The following is a 20,428-nucleotide window of genomic DNA, read 5'->3' as shown; positions in this document are numbered from 1 at the left end:
AAGGGCACTGCTCCACACTCACAGGAGTCACCTTTCTGAGGAGACATTCTTGCCTTCCTCTCTCTCCCCGGACTGGGAAGTAAACATGCTAATTCTCCATTGTGGTAGCTTCAGCAGGTTTGGCTCTAGTTCAAGCTCTGCAGTCTGCTTGCGAGGCAGTGACGGTTTTAGTCAATGGCAAGCTGCCTTTCCTAAACGAAGTGCTGTTTCTTCAGAAAGCAAGAGCTTCAGAGTGAAAACATAAAAAGATGAACGGGTCATAAACACGTAGAGCTTACGTGGTGCTGAGCCAGCATCCACAGCAGTCTGGATAAAAACTCTGTTTAGGATATTTTTTAAATCTCTGCCTCTTGACTAATAGTCCCATATCTTGCAGAGACCATGAGTCACTTCCCTTTTAATTCAGAGAGGCCATTGTATATCTTATTAAGTTCATTATGTTGCTAGGCTGTTTCCTTTGTGGGTGAAATGTCAAAATAGTGGCTACATATATAGTCAACATCAGAAATTTATATTAATTACCAACTGATACAGTTGTACTATGTGTACAACCTCTGTAGTTGTACTTGAAAAAGCTCATCCAATGAGCCCAGATAAACCTACAAAGGCACATGCAGCTGTGTGAAAAAATGATATAGTAAACTGGTTATTCCATGTTTCCAGAGCATGAGTGTTAGCCAGGTCTAAAGCATGGGAAATATTAATAACCAAAACAAAGTACAGTTATTAAACAAGAGTCACTTATAAGTATGATTGAGCCTGATAAAATAAATGATCCTTATTTAATTTGTTCTAAAATTGAATGGATAGTAGAAACAGAAAGAGTTATGAGAGATATTAATCTTACCTAATTTTGACTATCTCAAACTAAGCTATCTGTTTCTACCCGAGTCATCTAGTTTCCTTATATGATCCATAAATGAGCTGCAAAGACCTATTTTAAACTTGGTCTGTCGTAGAAGAGGATGAATTACTGTCTGGAGGTTTCTGTTTTTCTCCTTTGCTTATAAAGAGAGACCATATTACTATTTTGGATTAGACACCTGCCATCCATCTATCCATCATCTATCCTATCCCTAAATGTCTATTTCTTGGAAGACTACTCTGTTAGCTTTTTTGTCAACTAAAACAACATCATTGGCAGAATAACGAGATCTCTGCAGATTTTTTACAAACATCAGGATAAATATTATGTTTGAATTTTTGCCTTGCCTACAGACCAGGGCTCATTGATAGAGCTTTAAACTAGAGGTGAAGTGGGGAGGGGGGGAAGGATATTATCAGGCTTGTCTATGACAAGCTGCATTAGGGCACGCAATGGGTAGAGGGATGGGGTGCTGGTATGGGTCTTCCACCTGTTGCCCCAGGGCCTGAAATCTTGTGGAGATGAGTGGGAGGCTCCTGAGGTAGTAGGTGCTGGCAAGGAAACTTCCGCAGAACACCTTAAGGGAAATAAGGGGTGTTCCACTAAGAAGGTAATGTGGCCAACAGGCCGGCTAAAATGCCTCTATACAAACACATGCACTATGGGCAACAAACAGGAGGAGTTGGAAGGTACTGTGCTACTAGAAAGCTATGATCTGGTTGTCATTACTGAAACTTGGTGGAACGAATCCCATAGCTGCAGTGTGGCTATCAATGGCTACAGGCTGCCCAGGCAGGACAGACTGGGAAGGAGGGATGAAGGTGTTGCCCTCTATATCAGGAGATGGATAGAGTGTGAAGAGCTGTCTTTGAAGAGTAGTCACAAACAGATTGAAAGCTTCTGGGTCATAATAAAAGACCAAGTCAGCAAAAGCAACCTTGTGGTTGGTGTATGCTACGAGCCACCTGATCAAGGAGAGCCTAATGATGAAACCTTCTTCCTTCAGCTACAAGAGGCAAGTTCTCATCCTACTGGAGGACTTCAACCACCCTGACATATGCTGGAACAGTAGTATGCAAGCTGTAGGCAATCCAGTGGACTCCTAGAGTGAGTGCACTGAAGATAATTTCTTAACCCGGGTAATAGACACCTCTGCCCGAGGGGATGCAATACTGGACCTGGTCATCATTAATGCTAGTGAGCTCATTAGTGATATCAAGATAAGAGGCGGCCTGGGCTGCAGTGATCACACACTGGTGAAGTTCAAGGTCCTGAGGGATATGGGACAGATAAGAGTGTAGTCAAGACCATAAATCTCAGGAAAACAAACTTCCAGCTCTTCAAGGAGTAAGTCAGTAGAACCCCCTGAGATATAGTCCTCAGGGACAAAGGAGCAGAACAGAGCTAGCAAATATTTAAAGATGCTTTCCATGAAGCACAAGAGCGCTCAGTCCCCAAATGCAGGAAATCAGGGAGGGAAGGAAGGGACAGTGTGGCTCCGTTGAGACCTGCAGGTTAAACTGAAGACCAAGAGGGAACTGCACAGGCAGTTCAAGCAGGGACAGGTAACCTGGGAAGAGTACAGGGTTGCTGCACAGTTGCGTAGGGATGGAGTCAGGAAGGGCCAGTGCCACTGGAACTGAACTTGACAAGGGAAGTGAGGACCGACAAGAAAAGGAAGATTAACGAAACTATACCCCAACTGATGGATGAAAATGGTGACCTCGTATCAACAGACAAGGGAGAAGGTTGAGGTACTCAGCAACTTTTTTGCCTCAGTCTTCACCAACAACTGCTCTCCTCACCCCTTCTGGGTCAGTGGACAACAAGAAGGTGACTGGGGGGTATAGCCCCTCCCACTGTAGGGGAGGATCGGGTTCATGACCACCTGAGGAACCTGAACATACGTAAGTCTATGGGACCTGATGAGATACGAGGGAATTGGCTGATGTGGTTGCCAAACCACTCTCCATGATATTTGAAAAGTCATGACAGTGACAAGAAGTCCCTGGTGACCAGAAGAAGGGTAACATTGTCCCCAGTTTTAAAAAGGGTAGAAAAGATGACCCTGGGAACTACCGACCAGTCAGGCTCACCTCTGTGTCTGGGAAGATAATGGAACTGATCCTCCTAGAAGCTAAGCTAAAGCACATGTAGGACAGGGAGGTGATTAGTGGCAGCCAGTATGGCTTCACCAGGGGCAGGTCCTGTATGACCAACCTAGTGGCTTTCTCTGATGGGGTAACCGCAGCAGTGGACACAGGAAAACCAATGGATGTGATCTATCTGGACTTCTGTAAAGCCCTTGACACGGTCCCCCACAATATCCTTCTCTCTAAATTGGAGAGAGATGGATTTGATGGGTGGACTGTTTGATGGATAAGAAATTGGTTGGACAGTCACATTCAGAGAATAGTGGTCAATGGCTCGAAGTCCAGATGGAGATCCATTACAAGTGGCGTCCCTCAGGGATCCATATCGGGACCAGTGCTGTTCAATAGCTTCATCAATGATATTGACAATGAGATTGAGTGCACCCTCAGCAAGACTGCAGATAACACCAAGCTGAGTAGTGCAGTTGTCATGCAGAGGGACCTGGACAAGCTGGAGAAGTGGCCCTGTGTGAGCTTCATGAGGTTCAATGAGACCAAGTGCGAGGTCCTACACCTGGGTCGACACAATCTGCAGTTTCAATACACGATGGAGGACAACATGATTGAGAGTAGCCCCACAGAGGAAGACTTGGGATGCTGATTGATGAGAAGCTCAATGTGAGCCGGCAATGCACGCTCCCAGCCCAGAAAGCCAACCATATCCTGGGCTGCATAAAAAGGGGTGTAGCCAGAAGGCTGAGGGAGGTGATTCTGCCTCTTTACTCTGTTCTTGTGAGACCCCACCTGGAGTATTGTGTCTAGTTCTGGAATCCTCAACATAAGAAGGATATGGAACTGTTGGAAAGGGTCCAGACAAGCGCTACAAGGATGATCAGAGGGCTGGAGCACCTCTGGTATGAGGACAGGCTGAGAGAGTTGGGGCTGTTCAGCTTGGAGAAGAGAAGGCTTCTTATACCGGCCTTCCAGTACTTGAAGGGGGCATACAAGAAAGCAGGAGAGGGACTTTTTACAAGGGCATGTAGTGATAGGGCAAGGGGAATGGCTACAAATTGGAGAGGGGAAGATTTAGACTAGACATTAGGAAGAAATTCTTCACGATGGGGGTGGTGAGACACTAGAACAGGTTGCCCAGGGAAGCTGTGGGTGTCGCCTCCTGGAAGTCTTCAAGGACAGGTTGGATGGGGCCTTGCGCAGCCGGGTCTGATTGGAGATGTCCCTTCCCACAGCAGGGGGGTTGGAACTAGATGATCTTTAAGGTCACATCCAACACAAACCATTCTATGATTATTATCATAGATACACTTTAATTTCTAGATGTGATAACAGTACTCTTTCACACACATTACAGTCAGTCAAATTCAGTCACTCGTGTGTTGCATTCATACAGAAAACAAGAAGTAATTCAGAAATAAATTCAGTGCAGTTTTCTGAGGAAGCCCTGTTTGTACGTGGAGTGGCTCCTGCAGACTCACCATGCTGGTGCTCCTCTTCCTCTTGGGTGGCAGCAGCACCTGGTTCTGTTCTCATCTGCCTTGCTTAGCTCTCACACCCCCACTTTTCCATCCCTCTGCTATGGTTTGGGTCATGAATATTAGAGCACAGAGGAAAGGCTTATGAACTTGGCCAGGAAAGCATCGTTAATAATCTTGACAAGCATGGTGATAGACTGGGAAGGATAAATGAGAGAGTAGGAGTAAAGGAACTCAAGGCAATAAATAGGCTACACCTGGTGTTACCATGTTAATCTCTGCAGGGTTATTCAGGGGAAACACTGAACTAATTCATCCCATACCTAGATCCTTTCTTTATTTCTGGACTATTCCTTCCTTGATATCAACAATGCGTCTGTAATACAATGCACGTTTACTACAGTTTACAAAAATGATAGGTCAAAATACTATTTTGTACTTATTAAATACAAAGGTGGGTGAGAAATGGACATCTTAGCATATCAAGTGATACAATTGCCTGATAACATAACAGAGTTTAGTCTGCCCATTATGTTTTTAATTGGTGATGACTATGTAATTGCGTGCCACTTGATGTAACCTCCAGTTGTTGTTCCAAAATAGACAGTAATTTATTATATTAATACTCTATAAGAGGCTTACAGCAATTGTTATTTTTAATAATAGTCTTGCTAGAACCTTACTGATTCTTCAGTGTTTCACCTTTGCCTGCTGTATTGTTTGGTTCACTACATTGTTTTGAGAAAAATAATCATGATGTGTACAGAAAAATCTATTTGAGAAGGATTTTAGAAAAGGGATCTGAAGTTTAAGGGAGATTATATTTCCATTTGCTGTAGGGAAATTATATCTTTCATCAGGGAGGGAATCAAATACCCTTTCAGAAAGAAGTGCACATATAAATCACATCTGGTCACTATGATGATGATGATAAACAGTCAATCACATTAATTTAGGAGACATATAAAGATTAAAATTTTAATATTTTTTTTTACTTCAGAGCACTTACTGCAGGAGTCCTCCTAAATGAGCAGCTCTTTTTGCTCTGAAGTGGGTTGTCCTGAAAAGATAGGTGGGATTGGTGGTGATGGTAGTATACTCGGGCTCTCCAGAATATAGCCCAGTGTATGTAATCTGCTGCCATAAACACTTCCAGAGTATTATTGGCAATTCCTCAGGCTCATGATTTGCAGAAGGACCAGTTGTTATTTTTTAAAAAAAAAGTAAGTTGAAACTTGGAGGAATAAAAAGCAAAACAATAGCTATATCATAATACTTTAAAAAAAGACTAGTGCTTTTTCTTCAATGTCAGTGTTCAGTTTTCTGAGGTCCAGCTCAACTGAAAGGAATTTTTTTCCTGGAAACAAGAGACTATTGGGTTTTTAGTAGGCAAGACGGCACCCTTGAGAAGCTCAGACAGACCTGCATTCAGTGGCAGCTCTCAGCGATTGCAGTAGGAGCTCGGTTGAACAGAAGAGCGTGGCAGCTAGTTAATGCTAGTAGTTTTTGTCTATTTTTGATTCTGTGGAAGCAAGTAGATTGTCTTTTCCCCAAAAGCAAACCAGAGAGAAGCAACAGCCCAGTTTCTGTGTAGTCTGACCCCTTTCCTAACCCCAAGCTTTGTGTTGTGGAGCTTCCTGGCCCTGCTCACCTCAGCAGTCTCTGTTCACCTAACTGACATCAAGAGCCTTCCCAACAAAGGGAGGGTTTCTTAGGGAAGTGGGTTTTGCAGGGTTGGGTTGCAAGCGCCACAGTGCTCTGCTTCATGTTCAATATGTTTTCTATTTGGAGCTTGTTTTTTTCCCACTGTTTCAGCAGCCCATAAGCCTCGTGCCATGGCAGTGGGAGGCACTGGCTGGCGGCATTGTGGGGTGGCAAGGACCTTTGGCTGCCTAGCATTTGCTATCATTTCCCTTGTGTTTTGCTGAGAGCACGCTTAGACCACTGCCTACCTCACCAGCATTGTCTTCTGAGAGTATTGTGGGAGAAAACCAGGAAAAACCCAATAGCTGCAAAATTCCTGCACTGTGTGTCATCTCCACAGTGTGCTTGCAATTGAGCAAGCATAATCTGTCTGACAGAATACCGAGTACGCAGTGCCTGCAAGGAAACAGGCCTTTGTTTGACCTATGACTGTATCTATGTGCAGTGTTAAGTGTGTTTGGTTAGAGATCGGTCATGGATTTGTCACAATTCCTCATCACAGAGCAATCTCCCTTTCGCTTCTGGTATCATCCAAGGAGACCTGCGCATGCCTCTGCTCTGCCCACTGCAGTTGTGCCCTTCGGCAGGTAAAGCGTCAAGGATCTGCCACTCTGTACCAAAGCAGCAGCTGGGGAAGAGGAGCCATTGCTCCCACATCTCTTCCTAGCACGCTGGAGCTGGCACAGAGGAGCCAGGTGGCATGTGAAGTTCCCCTGCTACTCGCTTCCAGTGAGTTCTCAGTGTTGCCCATGTGACTACGACAGAAATATGCAATATGTACAAAACCAAACGCTTTTCATACTTAAATTTGTTCTTTCCTACCCCTGAGGCCTTTGTTAGCAAACAAGACACCAGTGTTTGAGAGGAGAGACAATGGTGTGGTTCAGCTCACTCTGTAAAGGCATGCTGGAAATGGCGCAACAGCTGAGTTCACCCTCCTTCCCCCCCTTTCCTAATCGTATTATTCTGGTTCAATGACATCCATTTTGCTGCATATGCCCAATTTGCTATACAGTACATGTGTTTTACAGAGAGACTAGTAAACTAAAAACACGTGTTAAGCAGAAATCCCATATTTGCCTTTCAGCCTTCACTAGGTTAGACGTTCAGTGACAACCAGCAATAATATTTTTAGCTGCTGGCATTCTCCTCCTTAGCTCCAGGCTAACTTGATCAAGAGATGCACTTGACACCATATACAACACATTTTGTATTAAGAAAAAAGGAAATGGATAAAAGAGAGCCTATGTTGGAACTGGTTGCTCATGAAAAATTGCTGTTGCTGCTCTTTGTGTTATATTTAGAGAGAGAAGGGGTTATATGTGTGGTCCAGCTCATGGCAGTTTTACAGCACCATTTTAGACACCAAACCTGGTAGGATTCTGTATGATTAAGCTTCTTAAGAGGATACACTCCCTGTTGGCCTTCTGTACACATCCTGTGTTTGCAATGGGTCCCATTAAACAACTATCTAAACAGGACCCAAGCAAGGCAGAAAAAGCAACCTAGGGGATAAATAAAATTTTATATACAATAAACAGTAAATACTGATCTGCCTTAGTCATATGAACTGGTTTGGCTGACCTGTCCTCCTCCAAGTCTATTAAGTTTAATGCTTCTGTGCAAACACTCAGAGTTTCCATTAACTACAGTACTGTATGTCTGATCCCAGGATGACACTCTGATATTCCAAAAATAGCTTATTAAACAGAAATTCCAAGATGTGTCATTGTAAGCCTTTAGCTTGAATATCAAATATGCCATGTTATGTAAAAAATATTGGTTATATAATGGGATTTTTATCAGTCTAGTGACATAAATACAAATATTAGAGCATTATTAGGAAAGTGCCCTCTCTCTGACTTTGGATCTGTTATGCTGGAAGTCAGAGAGAAAGAAGCTTAGGTATATATGGGGATTTAGATGCTGTAGCTTCAGAGGTGTCTAACAACTCAGAGCTAGTTTGAGGATTTTCTTCTAGATAAATATTAAATACATGTTAAATGGTACTGAGGAAAGAAACTGGAATCTGATAAGAACTTCAAGCTGCTTCTTAGTTTCCTCCCTGGTGGCCCAAACTGAAGCCATTGCCACTGATGGGGTCAGAGATGTCCCTAAAACCAGTGCTCCTCATCTCTTGAAGTACATTGAGAGAGACCTGGGGAAGTATAGTCTGTCTTTATCTTTTGGAAAGCAGATAAAAGTCCTAAGCTGGCAGAAATTGGGGCTTGCTAGCAGGAGGACATATGGAAGAGCAGCAGGGATTTCCTCCAGGCAGAGCAATGTTAATACATACATCACAGCCAATTGTCACTGGTGGTCAGATAATAGTGCTGAGCTCTAGGGAAAGGCTGGGCAAGCAGGAACAGCTCAGGGAGCAATGAGGTTGTGTGGAAATCCTCCCTACTGAGGAGCAGAAGCTTTGGAGGATGGGAGTATGTAAAAAGAGGTGCTGCAGGGTGCTGGAAAAGAAAGGAATTGTGTATGCTATACATAAAAATAGGTGCATCATTCTATAACTGAGAAGCTGATTTTGCAGGTTGCACAACTTCTTGGAAACCCTAAGTAGGGCACTATGAGAAATTGCATGGCCTGATGTTGCTGACGACTGACCATCTGTCCCCACAGGCTTTCAAATCGGGAGAGCATTGCTTTTAGTAAAAGCAGGCAATCTATACGGTGGAGGTTTTAGTAAGTGAATTAGACTTTTCAGCCTGAGGTAAAAGCAGACTGAAAAAGAAAAAAAAAGAGTCAAGTTAGCTTCACAAGTTAACGTGAGTGAATTACATCCTTCAATTTCCCATGTTTTCTTGGTAAGTTGAAGTGAGGCAGACTTTAAAGGTCTGATACGGTCTTTACTGTCTCTAGTTCAAAGAGGATGTTTTCCCAGTAGCGCTGGTAACCCTCTGATTTTCTCTGTCACAGCATCTTGAGTATTAAACACACCTTAGAGAATTAAATCTTACAGTGCTCTGCTGAGGATTAACTCCCATCCTCCTCTTATGAATGGAGAATGGGCATATTCGGTAAGGGAGCAGGAGAGGGGAACTGGAGCGAGGGAAGCTGGTGGGTAGGGGGTACTGAGCGTGCTTCCCAGGGGATGTTGGTGACACATCTGTGTCCTGGAATGGGGAACTACCTGCCTGTAAAGAAGTGAAACGGGTACCCAAAGTAATACTACAAGCTCTAGCACAGACTGGTCAGACTCCAGATCCCTCCTGTCCCTGGGCTTTAACTAGAAATCGCTTGACACACACACGCTCCAAATCTGCTGACACACATAACCAAGGCAAAGGATGGCTGCTCTTGCTACCTTGCAGACCCTGTTCTGCCAACAGGGCTGTGCGCATTGTCTTCTTACATCCACTCCCCTGCTTTCACTTGAGCACTGCACAGGGTTCGAAGGTTTCCTAACCTGAATCAACCCAGCTGGGCTTTCAACTTTCCCTGACAGTGAGCTATATCTATGCTACCAAGTGCACATGGACAAAATGTTCCAGTTTAAAACACGGCATAAAATTGCTATTAATGCTTGGACTGCTGCTGGATTTTTTTCCTTTGTACAGGATATGGAAAAAAAAAAAAAAGAGAGATTTTTAGCCCTGTAAGATTAAACAATCATTATGGTTTTAAGGTCTTAATCTGCTGGCATGCAGACTGCTGGCTGATAAGTCTCCGAGTCTGAGTGTAATTGGATGCAGCATCGGATTCAGTTGTGTGGGCTTTCCTGGGGGTTTTTGTTTGTTTGTTCATTTTTAACATGCTGTGGAGTTGAAGTGATCTGTCCCTGGAAATGCTTTTGGGCGTGAAGCTGTAATGCATTTTGGCAGCATCTAGCAGGAGACCACCGCTCAGGGAGGGGTCGGGGGAAGGTTGCTCAGTGTATGAATTCGGGCTATTGTTTGAGGCACACATCTGCCTTAAGAAATTGCACGCACGGCACAGGCCGTTACTTATTCAGATGCAGAAGCTCCTTCCGTCCCACAAGACGGCCCATTCAAGTCACATGCCAGAGGTCTCGGCAGAATGGGCTGCAGCTGCTTCAAATCTGCTGTCTAACATCAGAAGCAGTTGGACAAACTGTACTATACTGACTACAGTCAGGCTCCCAGGCACCGAGGAAGACAGGGAAAAGATTTGGGATCCCAGCGCTATGTTCTCAGAGGATCTGTGGCTGGAAAATGAGAAAAGCTGTGCCGTTGTTCACAAGTCAAAGCGAGGAAGGAAGCGCCAAGAGCTCCTTGCCGTGGCCCTGGGGGTGAAGGTGGGAGTCAAGGGGGCACTTTTGTGGCAACCTCTGAAACTCTTTGCCTATTCACAGATCACCTCCTTGGTAAGAAGAGCAGCCTTAACTCAAAATGACAACCACTTCAACTATGAAAAAGCACACAATTTTAAGGTAAGCACAACTTCCTATTATTTTTGGCTAAAAAGTTTTGGTTTGATGCCTCACATTTTTTTTTCTACTGTGATAGGGTTTTCATGTACCCATCCATACTAGCTCTGAGAACAGTGTTAGAAAAAACATTTTACTTTCTACTTTAAGTGTCCTTGACTGCATTCTTAATATACTTCTACACAGACACTTAATTCAAATAGCAGTTTTGCTGCTCACTACAATATTTGATGGGTATTTTAGTTCTTTTTGCCTAGATTCAGCTTTCTTTTTGTTCAGAAAAAAAAGTCCTTCGTATTTATTGTCTTTATCCTAAAATGTATACTTTTTTAAATTATGAAAAAGCCCCTTTTCGAAGTCTAGCTATTTTCAGAAGCCACTAGGACTTTACCAGCAAACATTTTGGATCATTTTGGTTTTCAGAAGGAGTTGAGGGAGCTCGGGTGCTCCCTAACAATAAAGCAGAGTGCAGCGGTGGTATTGTCTCCCAGCTTTTGTTCCACCACCATATGCTAAGGAAGTGCCCTCAGGGTCCCACTGAGCTATAGGATCTGAGCTTGTGTTTGCATGTCAAGCAAAACCAAATAGCTGGACAAACACAGGGATGTTTAAATGGATCATCATTTTGCTGTCTTATCCATACAAAATCAGATTCTTAGCTTTTTTCCCCTAAGTGCTGTGTCTGTCATGCTGCAGCAGGGAAGTGACTCAGCTTTGGAAACAGACCTTCCAGGCAGCTTGTGCTAAAATGTTTTGCCAAAAGGACTGTGCTGGTTTCAGAGTATGCCAGCAAGTTACCGTATCTAATGCTGTCAAATTGTGGGTTGATGCTTATTGGGATGGATAGAGAGACAATAAAGGGAGTAACAAGACAAGAAACGAATACATCTCAGCTTTGAAACCTCAATTTACTGAATGCTCCTTGAGGGTACTGATCTGGGTCACTGTCAGAATGGTTCAGTTCATTAGCAGAAAGAGACTTTTCTGATATTCACCTCAGGCCTGTCAAAAAAGAAGCAGTAATTAAAATAATTTCACTGATTTCCCGGTTTAGCAAAAAAGCTTCACTTCTTATTTTTCTACATATTCTGCCATGCAGGCTTTGCTCTCCTCTGCAGCGCTTCTGTTGTAGTTGGTAAATCAATAATGTAATGTTAGTGAGCAAAACAAATAGTAGCATCCCTCTTCTCATTCCCTCTTCTTGGCCCAGTCTACAGAAAAGTCAATATTTATCTCACTGATCATCACTGAAGGAAATAGGGGAAATAATCTGTGTTTTCTTGCTCGATTAAACCAACCTTCATTCTTCTGACTTTTGCCTTCATTATCATTTTAATATCAAAACTATTTTAGTTTAACTAGAAAATATTTTCTCATGACTGAGATTTATTTCTACTTTGACCCATGCATTCTTTCCTCTTCAAAATTCCCTTTTTTTTGGCTTTGATTCATAATTGGACGTGTGCCCAGCTAACTTTGCATTTGCACAATCCAGTTGTTGTACAGTCTCTGTTTCTGTTTCAAAAGAGTCATAGTTTAACTGGAAAATCACATGATTAAAATATATATGTATTCAAAAGCTTGACAGCAGAAAATTACTGTTTTGTCCTTATAAAGGCAATAAAAAACTTAGGGAAGAAACAGTAAAAAAAATAAATTGTCCAGAAAGGCCGATCAAAAGTGTTACATTTACTTAATGAACAAATATGTTCACTATGCAAATACAGTTAGTTTTACAAAGGACTATATTAAAGCATTTCTGGCTGAATAAAAAATGTGGATAGAATGGTTAGAGTAGAATATTTAGGTTTAAAAGATGGATAAATTGAAGTCTAGTGTCTTTAATATATCCCATATTCATTCTATAAAAGGATTAAGAAATTATTTAAAAGTGAGAATGGCTTTATAGGGCAAATGTTTTGGGGCAAAATACTTAATGGCTTTTGACAGCTCTTAAGCTATGATGATATCAGGTTTATCTGAAGGAGAACACTATTTTGCAGACACTCAAAGAGTTGTCTTCCTCATTTTTAAGTGAATACTGACATGTATTGTATCATTCATCCCAGTTCATAGGGACAAAGGTTACGTGTCCAGTGTCCATCATAATCCTGCCATAGGCAATTCTTCACGAACAAACAAGCACTCTCTAGCTTTTGTCCTTTAGCCATGAAGAATTGTGAAAATGAAGGGCACATTTTTAGTGAAGTTCATGATATCTTTGTAGATCTTACACCAAAGTTCTCATCTACTAGAAGAAAGAAGGAACAAAAGAAATAGACTCATGATGCAAATTCAGAGCAAGGATGGATCTTTCTCCATCCTTCCCAAGCTAATATAAAAATTAAAAAGAAGTGCTGGAGTTTGGAAAGTAAGGATGCTGGGTTATGCCATTCTGAGCATCCATGCTTTCTCCTTCAGTCTCTCTTTCAAATTTCAAGGCACTCAAGGCAAATGAACAAAAAAAGATTTAGGATCCAGACTGATTTGTTGAGCTGGGTTCGTCCTGAGCACACAACACAGTCACATGGGTTTAGGTCTGGAGCTGGCGTCTGTCTGGCGGGACAACTTTGCATAAGCTAGTGTAGACATACCATAATTCAGGAAGAAGAATAAATCTCTGAAGCCATGTTTAGAAAAACACAGAGGTATTTCTGTAACTCTGTGGGCGTCAGCCTAACTGGATCGCTAAGTCCTCTTGCATCTCGTTACAGTCAGGATCCAGCAGGCTCTTTGGGATGTGCTTTACCTGCCAACTTCAGCGAGGTCCCACCTGGTGATGAGGTCGACCTTGTGTCCGACTGCAGCAGTGTGGAGTTTGAGGATGCTCCATGCATTTTGTTTTAGGCTGGGAATTCGTGAGAGGGCATCTGTGCTGCTTTAGTTGAGCAAATACAACCGAATAATGTGCATTTACCACAATATTGTCCCTGTTTGCCACTGTGGCATGGGTAGATCCCATCTGCAGACAGGAGTAAAGGCAGGTGATTACTGAAAAGTCAGTAGATCTGCTGGGATAAAGAAGGCTCTGGGATAAACTTCCCCCTGTGTTAATCACTGCAGAAAAATCCTGTTTCTGGGAGACAAAGAGTTTGGGGGAGGCATTTTCTACAGACATCATGAAGATTATGCGTATGTGTTTAAGCAAAATAACAGCAGAGTCAGCTTTTCTTCCCTGTAAATAGCTCAGGTTCAGCAGGAGTCCACAGGAGAGTACAAATGCATGTATATTCAGGCAATAGTCTGAAAAAACTCTTATTTTCTTTAGAGGCAAATAGAAAAATATTCAAACCCAGCCAGATAAACAACAAAATTGTCTCAAAACCAGCACCATATAATAATTAAAAAACATGCACTTCAGTTCAAGGCAATTTTTATTTTGTTTCTACAGTGTTGGTTAGGGGGTTTTGGTGTGGATTTTTGCCACTGTGTTGGCATTCCTGTGGTCTTAGTTTCTTCCTCTGTGAACATGGGTCAGATGCAGACTAAAATTGAATGTGATAGCACCCATGGTTGGAATTCTGCCTATTGGAAGCAAGGACACCAGAGGGCTGATGGGTGAAGGTGAGAAGTCAATAAGAAGCGACATGCATGTAGGGTGTGATAGTCCAGCAGAGAAGATAGGATGAATGTAAGGAATCAACTTCTTGTTGAAAGACTTGAAGCTGGAAAGGAGGCAGAGTGAAGAAGGTAAGAGTTAGACTCTTTGAAAAGGAGATGAAAGACTGGAAAAGAAAAGTGAAATATAGAGTCTGAAGTATTATGGGTTTGGCTTATACGAAGAAATACTTCCCTGTAAATTCTTAAAAGTTGGAATTATGTGTCATCTGTAGCCCAAACTTTATGGTGTATATACACAGACGGATCTCCTGAGACTGCAAGATAGGATAAGGACTAATAATAAATACATCTTGATCATGTTTCCAAAAATCAAAGCCCTGTCTGTTTGTAATGATGTGGTTACAAAGGATGAGGCAAAACCTAGAAACCCATCTCAAAAACCTAAGACCTCTTCTTGTTTAAAATAGGGATGAGTTTTGCAGGCACAATTCCCATTTACGATTGAAAACTGAGCTTTGGGCTGCGTTCCGGTGTTGTGTTCGTAAGAATAGACTTCCTTCATTATTTCTTTAAAATTAATGGCAAGCCATAAGAGACTCAGTTCAAAACTGCATCTTAAGAGATTTTTTCACTTTCATCTAGAAACTTCTTAAGGTCTCCCTTTTGCAGTTAGACATAGCGAATACTTCCCTGTTTCAGCTTGACCAGACTCACTGTTCTCAGGGCATTCTAGTTGGGGGCATTCCAGTTGGGAATTTGCCATTTCTATTTTTTTTTTGAGCTAAAATAAGGATCCATGAAAAATTGAAGTGAACAAATAAAGGGCTAAAGCTTTGAGGGCCACCAAGCTGAAGGGAATAAGGGGAGGGTGCACAGTCAGCACTTTTCAGGTGGTGCCCTTCGTCAGCATTGATGACTTCCCCATTAATGACAGGAGAGATCAAGGAGTAATCAGCTACTATTTTGTAAATATGCCACAATGAGATCAGCTGAAACAAGCTTTATGTAAAGTGAGCAAGTAGGCTCCAAATATCCTAGCAACTGTGATGGACTTTAAAGGTGAAATGGTGCGGTTTTAAAAATCCTGAATGAGCTTTTACAGCCACTTCTAACAAGGTTAGCTTTTGTAAATCGCCGCAAAGCGGAAGATATAGTTAGCTATCTTCCCACAGGAGATGACTTGCACCCCCAATTAAATGCAGATGCAGAACTTCTAATTATGTGGTTATAAATCTAAAAATGGTAAATATGCAAGCATAATTGGTTTTATCTGTAGTTTTGTATCCACTGAAGGTTACAGAGAGCATATGTCTGAAACCTGGGTCATCAGCTGATGTTATATATAGACATTTACCCCCACTAAAAACCTTGTCTGGAATTTATGATAGCCACCCTACAAAAAAAAAAAAAATAAGGTATGAAATGAGCAAGATGTGTATATATATCTATCTACTTATCTCAAACTTCATTGCGAAGTGTTGTTTCCCAGTGGTAATGATAGACATTTTTCTGAAAGGTAAAATACCATTTCAAAAAAGAATACGACATGTCAGACATTCCAGTTTAGATCCTTTACTATGAAAAGGGAAGAAGAATTTCTATTGCTTTAAGCTTGCATGCAGCTATTGACTGTGAGTAGTTGGTCAGGAGTCATTTGTGGTCAGGCTTACATTTTTATCACTAAATCAGACAGAAAAGTCTGTATTATAATCACAATACTTTATCTTCCTGGGGGTGGACTGAAGAGTACAGACCTGTTTAAGTGTGATCCCACAGATGAATGGGGAACAAAACATTAGCAGCCCAAAGCTTGGCTTAAAACTTCATCAAGTTTATCTGAAAAGGGCAATGACCAATTTTTTGCTCTATGAAAAGTAAAGAGCAGCTTTCTGCATCCCAGGAGGTGAAAGTGGTCTTTCAGCCATCCACCAAACAGGTAAATAAGAGCAGAGAGAAGGAAAAGGAAGCATTAGCAGCTGGACCGTGCATGGTTTATATTTGGTTGAGCTCAATTAAGTCTCTGGCCAGAACTGGCTCATACCATGTCCATTCACACAGGTGTAGACCTCACTATTTACCCGTATTTTCATTGAAAATTAAATGCTTACTTTACTAGAGTATACATCTTAAATAAAAAGGTCTTCCGCTGTCGCCTTTGGGAAGGCAGTGGAGGAAGCAACAGTGCTGTATAAAACCTGGCTGGGGAGCCATGGACTCTGTCAGCATGCATGTCATTTTATTCCTCCTTATTTAGTCATCCATGGGCTGTAGTGAAAGGAAGTTTGCTCTGCTGAAAAGACCCTACTGACATCTTTTCCCTATGTAAGTTCAGTTTACTTACTACAGTGGTGAAGGGTTTTGTTTGCTTTTGTCACTAAAGGATTCTAGTGTGCAAAATCAAATCATTGCCTAACTACTGCCTGGAGTGGCTGCGCAAAGCATTCACTATCACCTCTGATACAAATTCACAGCAACAGCCTTGAGTTTTGTTCAGTGTTGAAGGGCACATAAATATATATGCAGTGCTGTAGTCATAGCATGAACCTGCCTGGTGCTCTTATAACATGGGCCTTACACCACATCTGTGGTCACACGTGTTTATGGGGAGCCAAAACATGATACATTCAAAGGGACTTTCTGTCACTGCATTTCCTCTACTTTCAAGCGATCTATTGAAGAGTGTTTGAATAATTCCTGTTTTGTTTGATCTACTCAAATAAAAGTACTTACCTACAGTTCCTGGGTTATTAGCTTTACTTTTTTCTCCTTTGAATAGTGAGCCTGGTTTCCTCCCCTCTGCTATAGCTAAAATGTCAGCTAGCAAAACTGATTTTTTTTCAGTGCTGTATACATCTCGGTTCTCTGTTATGTTAAGCCTATTGAAAGATAAACTTCAAGATCAAAGCGAATTTTTGTTCCCGTGGTTTATTTCATCTAGACTTTGGAAAGATGTGGGCACTGTGTGCTAAAGATTTACTCCTACTGAGTCTTCTGTTGTTTATCCATTTCAGTTATTCCATCTGTCAGACCATCTGCCTCGCAGTAACTCCATTTCTTCCCCCCTCCCAATTTGTATTACAGGTCCATACATTTCGAGGTCCGCACTGGTGTGAATACTGCGCCAACTTCATGTGGGGTCTCATCGCTCAGGGAGTGAGGTGTTCAGGTAGCCCTTTAACGTTTTCTGTCTTTTTCTCTAAATGCTCAGGCATCCCTCCCACCCCCCGCCTGCATGCCCTGCAGGAGGTGCGGTAGGGATTACTTTACAGAACAAGGCAAGAAATCCTTCTGCTCAAGTTAAGAGTGCTGTCATTTTCCCCAGTAGCTCACTTAGAAACAAAGCCACCAGTCCTTTGTTGCTGAGGGTGACATCCTTTCAGTAGTACCTTGGTCATCCATGTGCCTTGGTGTATATATTAAGAACTCTTCTTTATGGTGTCCTTAAGTTATCCCTGAATGGTTTTATGTCTTAAAAAAACAAGCTTTGTAAATGGCAGAGATAGCCAGCAATGAGGCTTCATATCTCATCTTTTTGTCACCAATGGCTGAGAAGTGCCCTTGTCTACAAAAAGATTGGCACCTGTTTCCTATAAAAATACCATGCATTGCTGCAAGCCTTATGTATCCTACCTTGAGAGAAAGCAAAAAATACAACCTCCTTGTTCCCAGAAGGATCAGTTTTTTGGTGTCTCTATAGGTGTATCAGCATTTTAATAGAATTTTAATTACTATAAATTTCATGGGGTTTTTTTCTGAAAAATAAACCATCTTGTAAAAAAAGCAATAATCATCACATCATGAGCTTTTGGATTCAGCAAGTAAACTGGTGTTTGGTGCATTGCAAATGAGGTTTCATAGCTTCTTTCTGTGGGCCTTCGATCCTTGCCATGTCTCAGCCGAATATGCTTCTGTCTTACCTCTCCCTGCCCTGACCTTCAGGCATTTGTAGTCTCAGATTGACACCAAACACATCTGCCCCCAACATCTGCCTTGCATGGGTAGAGGAGGTGATTGTTACCTAAAATTTGGACAGCAGTTTGAAGGGATGTAATATCTTTCACAAATGCAAAGATTTAACAAGCACAGTCTCAGTTACTGCTACATCTTCTCTGCCTTCAGATGGGTAATGATAACACAAAGAATATGAGGACATTTAATAAGAGGAAGATTAATAGTAGTTTGCTTTTCAAACTAGTTGATCTTCCAGCCAAGTGTGCAAAAACTGACCTTGCTAATGAATAGAGCTATATTTTTTCACATACATAAAATATTAAACTTGCAAAAAGGCTTATTTATTTAGTATGAAACATATAACTCTCCCTTATTAAATTACCAACATTTAACTCTAAGTAGGCAGACACATTTGAATTTAATTTCACATGCTTGGAGAACGGCACTGAAAACAATATAGGGAGGATCCTAACTGCAGCTGCTCATATTTGTTTAGATTTTGCAGAACAATAATTATGCAATAATAACTATGGAATAACAGGCAAAACCCACCAATTCCATTAAATGTGTAGATGTGTTGGTAGTAATAAGTGATTTTTCTTGATTAATATTTTATCGAAAATAATATGGAAATAAACTTCAAGTAATAAAAACAGGTTTTCATTTTTAATAGCTTGGGCAGGAAATCAACATGAAAAAACAGTAAGTCCCTTATTAATGATGACACTAAACGTGTTAAGTTAGCCAAAAAAATATTGTCAGTGATGGGCGTGACTGGGAGGGCATTAAAACAGAGTAAGAGTTATGTGAGATAATATAACTCACAAGGATACTTTACTTTTGCTTTACTGAGGCTTATAAATTTCTTTTGCTGAATATTTGATTCTATTTGAAAAAAATCCATTTCTGGAGATCAAGCAGTGATGTTTAAGTTAATAGAAACCCACCCATGCAACTAAAAGCAGGTAAGACATGAAGTACTATTTGTAAAATGAAACACTTTTTACATCATGCTTTTCACAGCATTTTGTATGCCTGAACTGACCTACAGACTAAACATAGGGGATACTTTAGTCACCAGTGAAATGCAGGGTTAGGGAGGCTGCTGATGTGGCAGAGTGAGCCAAAATGTGACACTGCAAGAACGTGGAATGGGAAGGGAGGCAAGCTAGCCTAGAGCACTGTCCCAGTTTGAATGCTCAGGTGAAACTTAGGTCCTTTGCCCATTAGCAGCGCTAAGCCACAAGCTGGACAGCAGAAGACAGTCATTACTGTGCTAATTTTATAAAAGGCTAAACTAAAATACTTAGAAGTTAAGTCCCACGTCCTTACAAACGCAACACCTAGAGCTACGTATCTGGCAGTGAACTGTACCAGATGCCTCCAGCGATCACCTCCAGCTCAAAGGTCTGTGAAGGACATTCAGAGCTTATATAGCTTTTTTAACAGCTATGCTGGAGTTCACTTTGCCCATCATGAGATTTTTACAGGAGGTTTTCCTGTTCATTTTTCTCATCTCTATCCAGCTTTGGTGACTGATGGGGAAGTTATGCTCCTTGCGTGATGTGGCCCAAGGAAATAAATTGTTAGACCAGAACTATCAGTACTAATATTAGTTAATTAACCTGGCTAACTTTGTTTACAGACTGCGGGTTGAACGTACATAAGCAGTGTTCCAAGTATGTGCCCAATGACTGCCAACCAGACCTGAAGAGGATAAAGCGAGTCTACTGCTGCGATCTCACCACACTAGTGAAAGCCCACAATACCCAGAGACCGATGGTTGTGGATTCATGCATTCGAGAGATCGAAGCAAGAGGTTTGTATGCTTCAGAAAGCAGCAGACACAGTTAAATGAAGATGACTTCAATTATGTGCTAAGCTAGGACAGGGTAGTATGCTCATGCACACTGAAGACGGGATGAGAGAAGGTTTTTTTTAGTGTAGGTGATACATTCTTTTGCATTAGCTAGGAAAATTAAATCATGACATTTCATAACGCAATTTCCTGAAATGCTTTCTGAAAACATGTAAAAACATGTATTACGTTACAATCTGGAAGGGGTGAACTTTAGGTTCATGTTTATATGTCTTTTCTCATTATTTTCTTTTAACATACCTAGGGATGCTTCCAATTTCAGAGTAATCAGTTGAAATCAAACCCGTTATTAATAACCTTTCTGGACACTATGGACAAGAGAACATAAGTGACTCAGACAAGTGAGGTCACACACTGTGGCATTTTGCGGTATGCCACAAACTGCACAAGATTTTGCCTAATGCTGAGCTACTGACTGATGGATGCTGTAGCTCAAATGGCATGCTCCAGCTTTTGACAGATTTTGGCTATGTAGGAGCATGCCGGATT

The 20,428-nt window shown here is 41.6% G+C and overlaps 1 protein-coding gene across 3 annotated transcripts in view; it reads left to right on the top strand.

Moving 5' to 3' along the window:
• Positions 1 to 20,428, top strand: part of CHN2 (chimerin 2) — a 167,768-nt gene that overhangs the window by 132,732 nt on the left and 14,608 nt on the right. For all 3 annotated transcript variants that reach the window (XM_054057528.1, XM_054057529.1, XM_054057530.1), the window contains exons 7-9: positions 10,474 to 10,551; positions 17,191 to 17,275; positions 19,706 to 19,879. In XM_054057528.1, coding sequence (XP_053913503.1) covers positions 10,474 to 10,551; positions 17,191 to 17,275; positions 19,706 to 19,879 — 337 coding nt within the window. The remainder of the gene's footprint in view (positions 1 to 10,473; positions 10,552 to 17,190; positions 17,276 to 19,705; positions 19,880 to 20,428) is intronic.

This window comes from Cuculus canorus, chromosome 2, assembly GCF_017976375.1.
Source record: "Cuculus canorus isolate bCucCan1 chromosome 2, bCucCan1.pri, whole genome shotgun sequence".
NCBI classification, from domain to species: domain Eukaryota; kingdom Metazoa; phylum Chordata; class Aves; order Cuculiformes; family Cuculidae; genus Cuculus; species Cuculus canorus.
The sequence above is the reverse complement of the archived record's forward strand: the minus strand, read 5'-3'. Positions and strand labels throughout refer to the sequence as shown.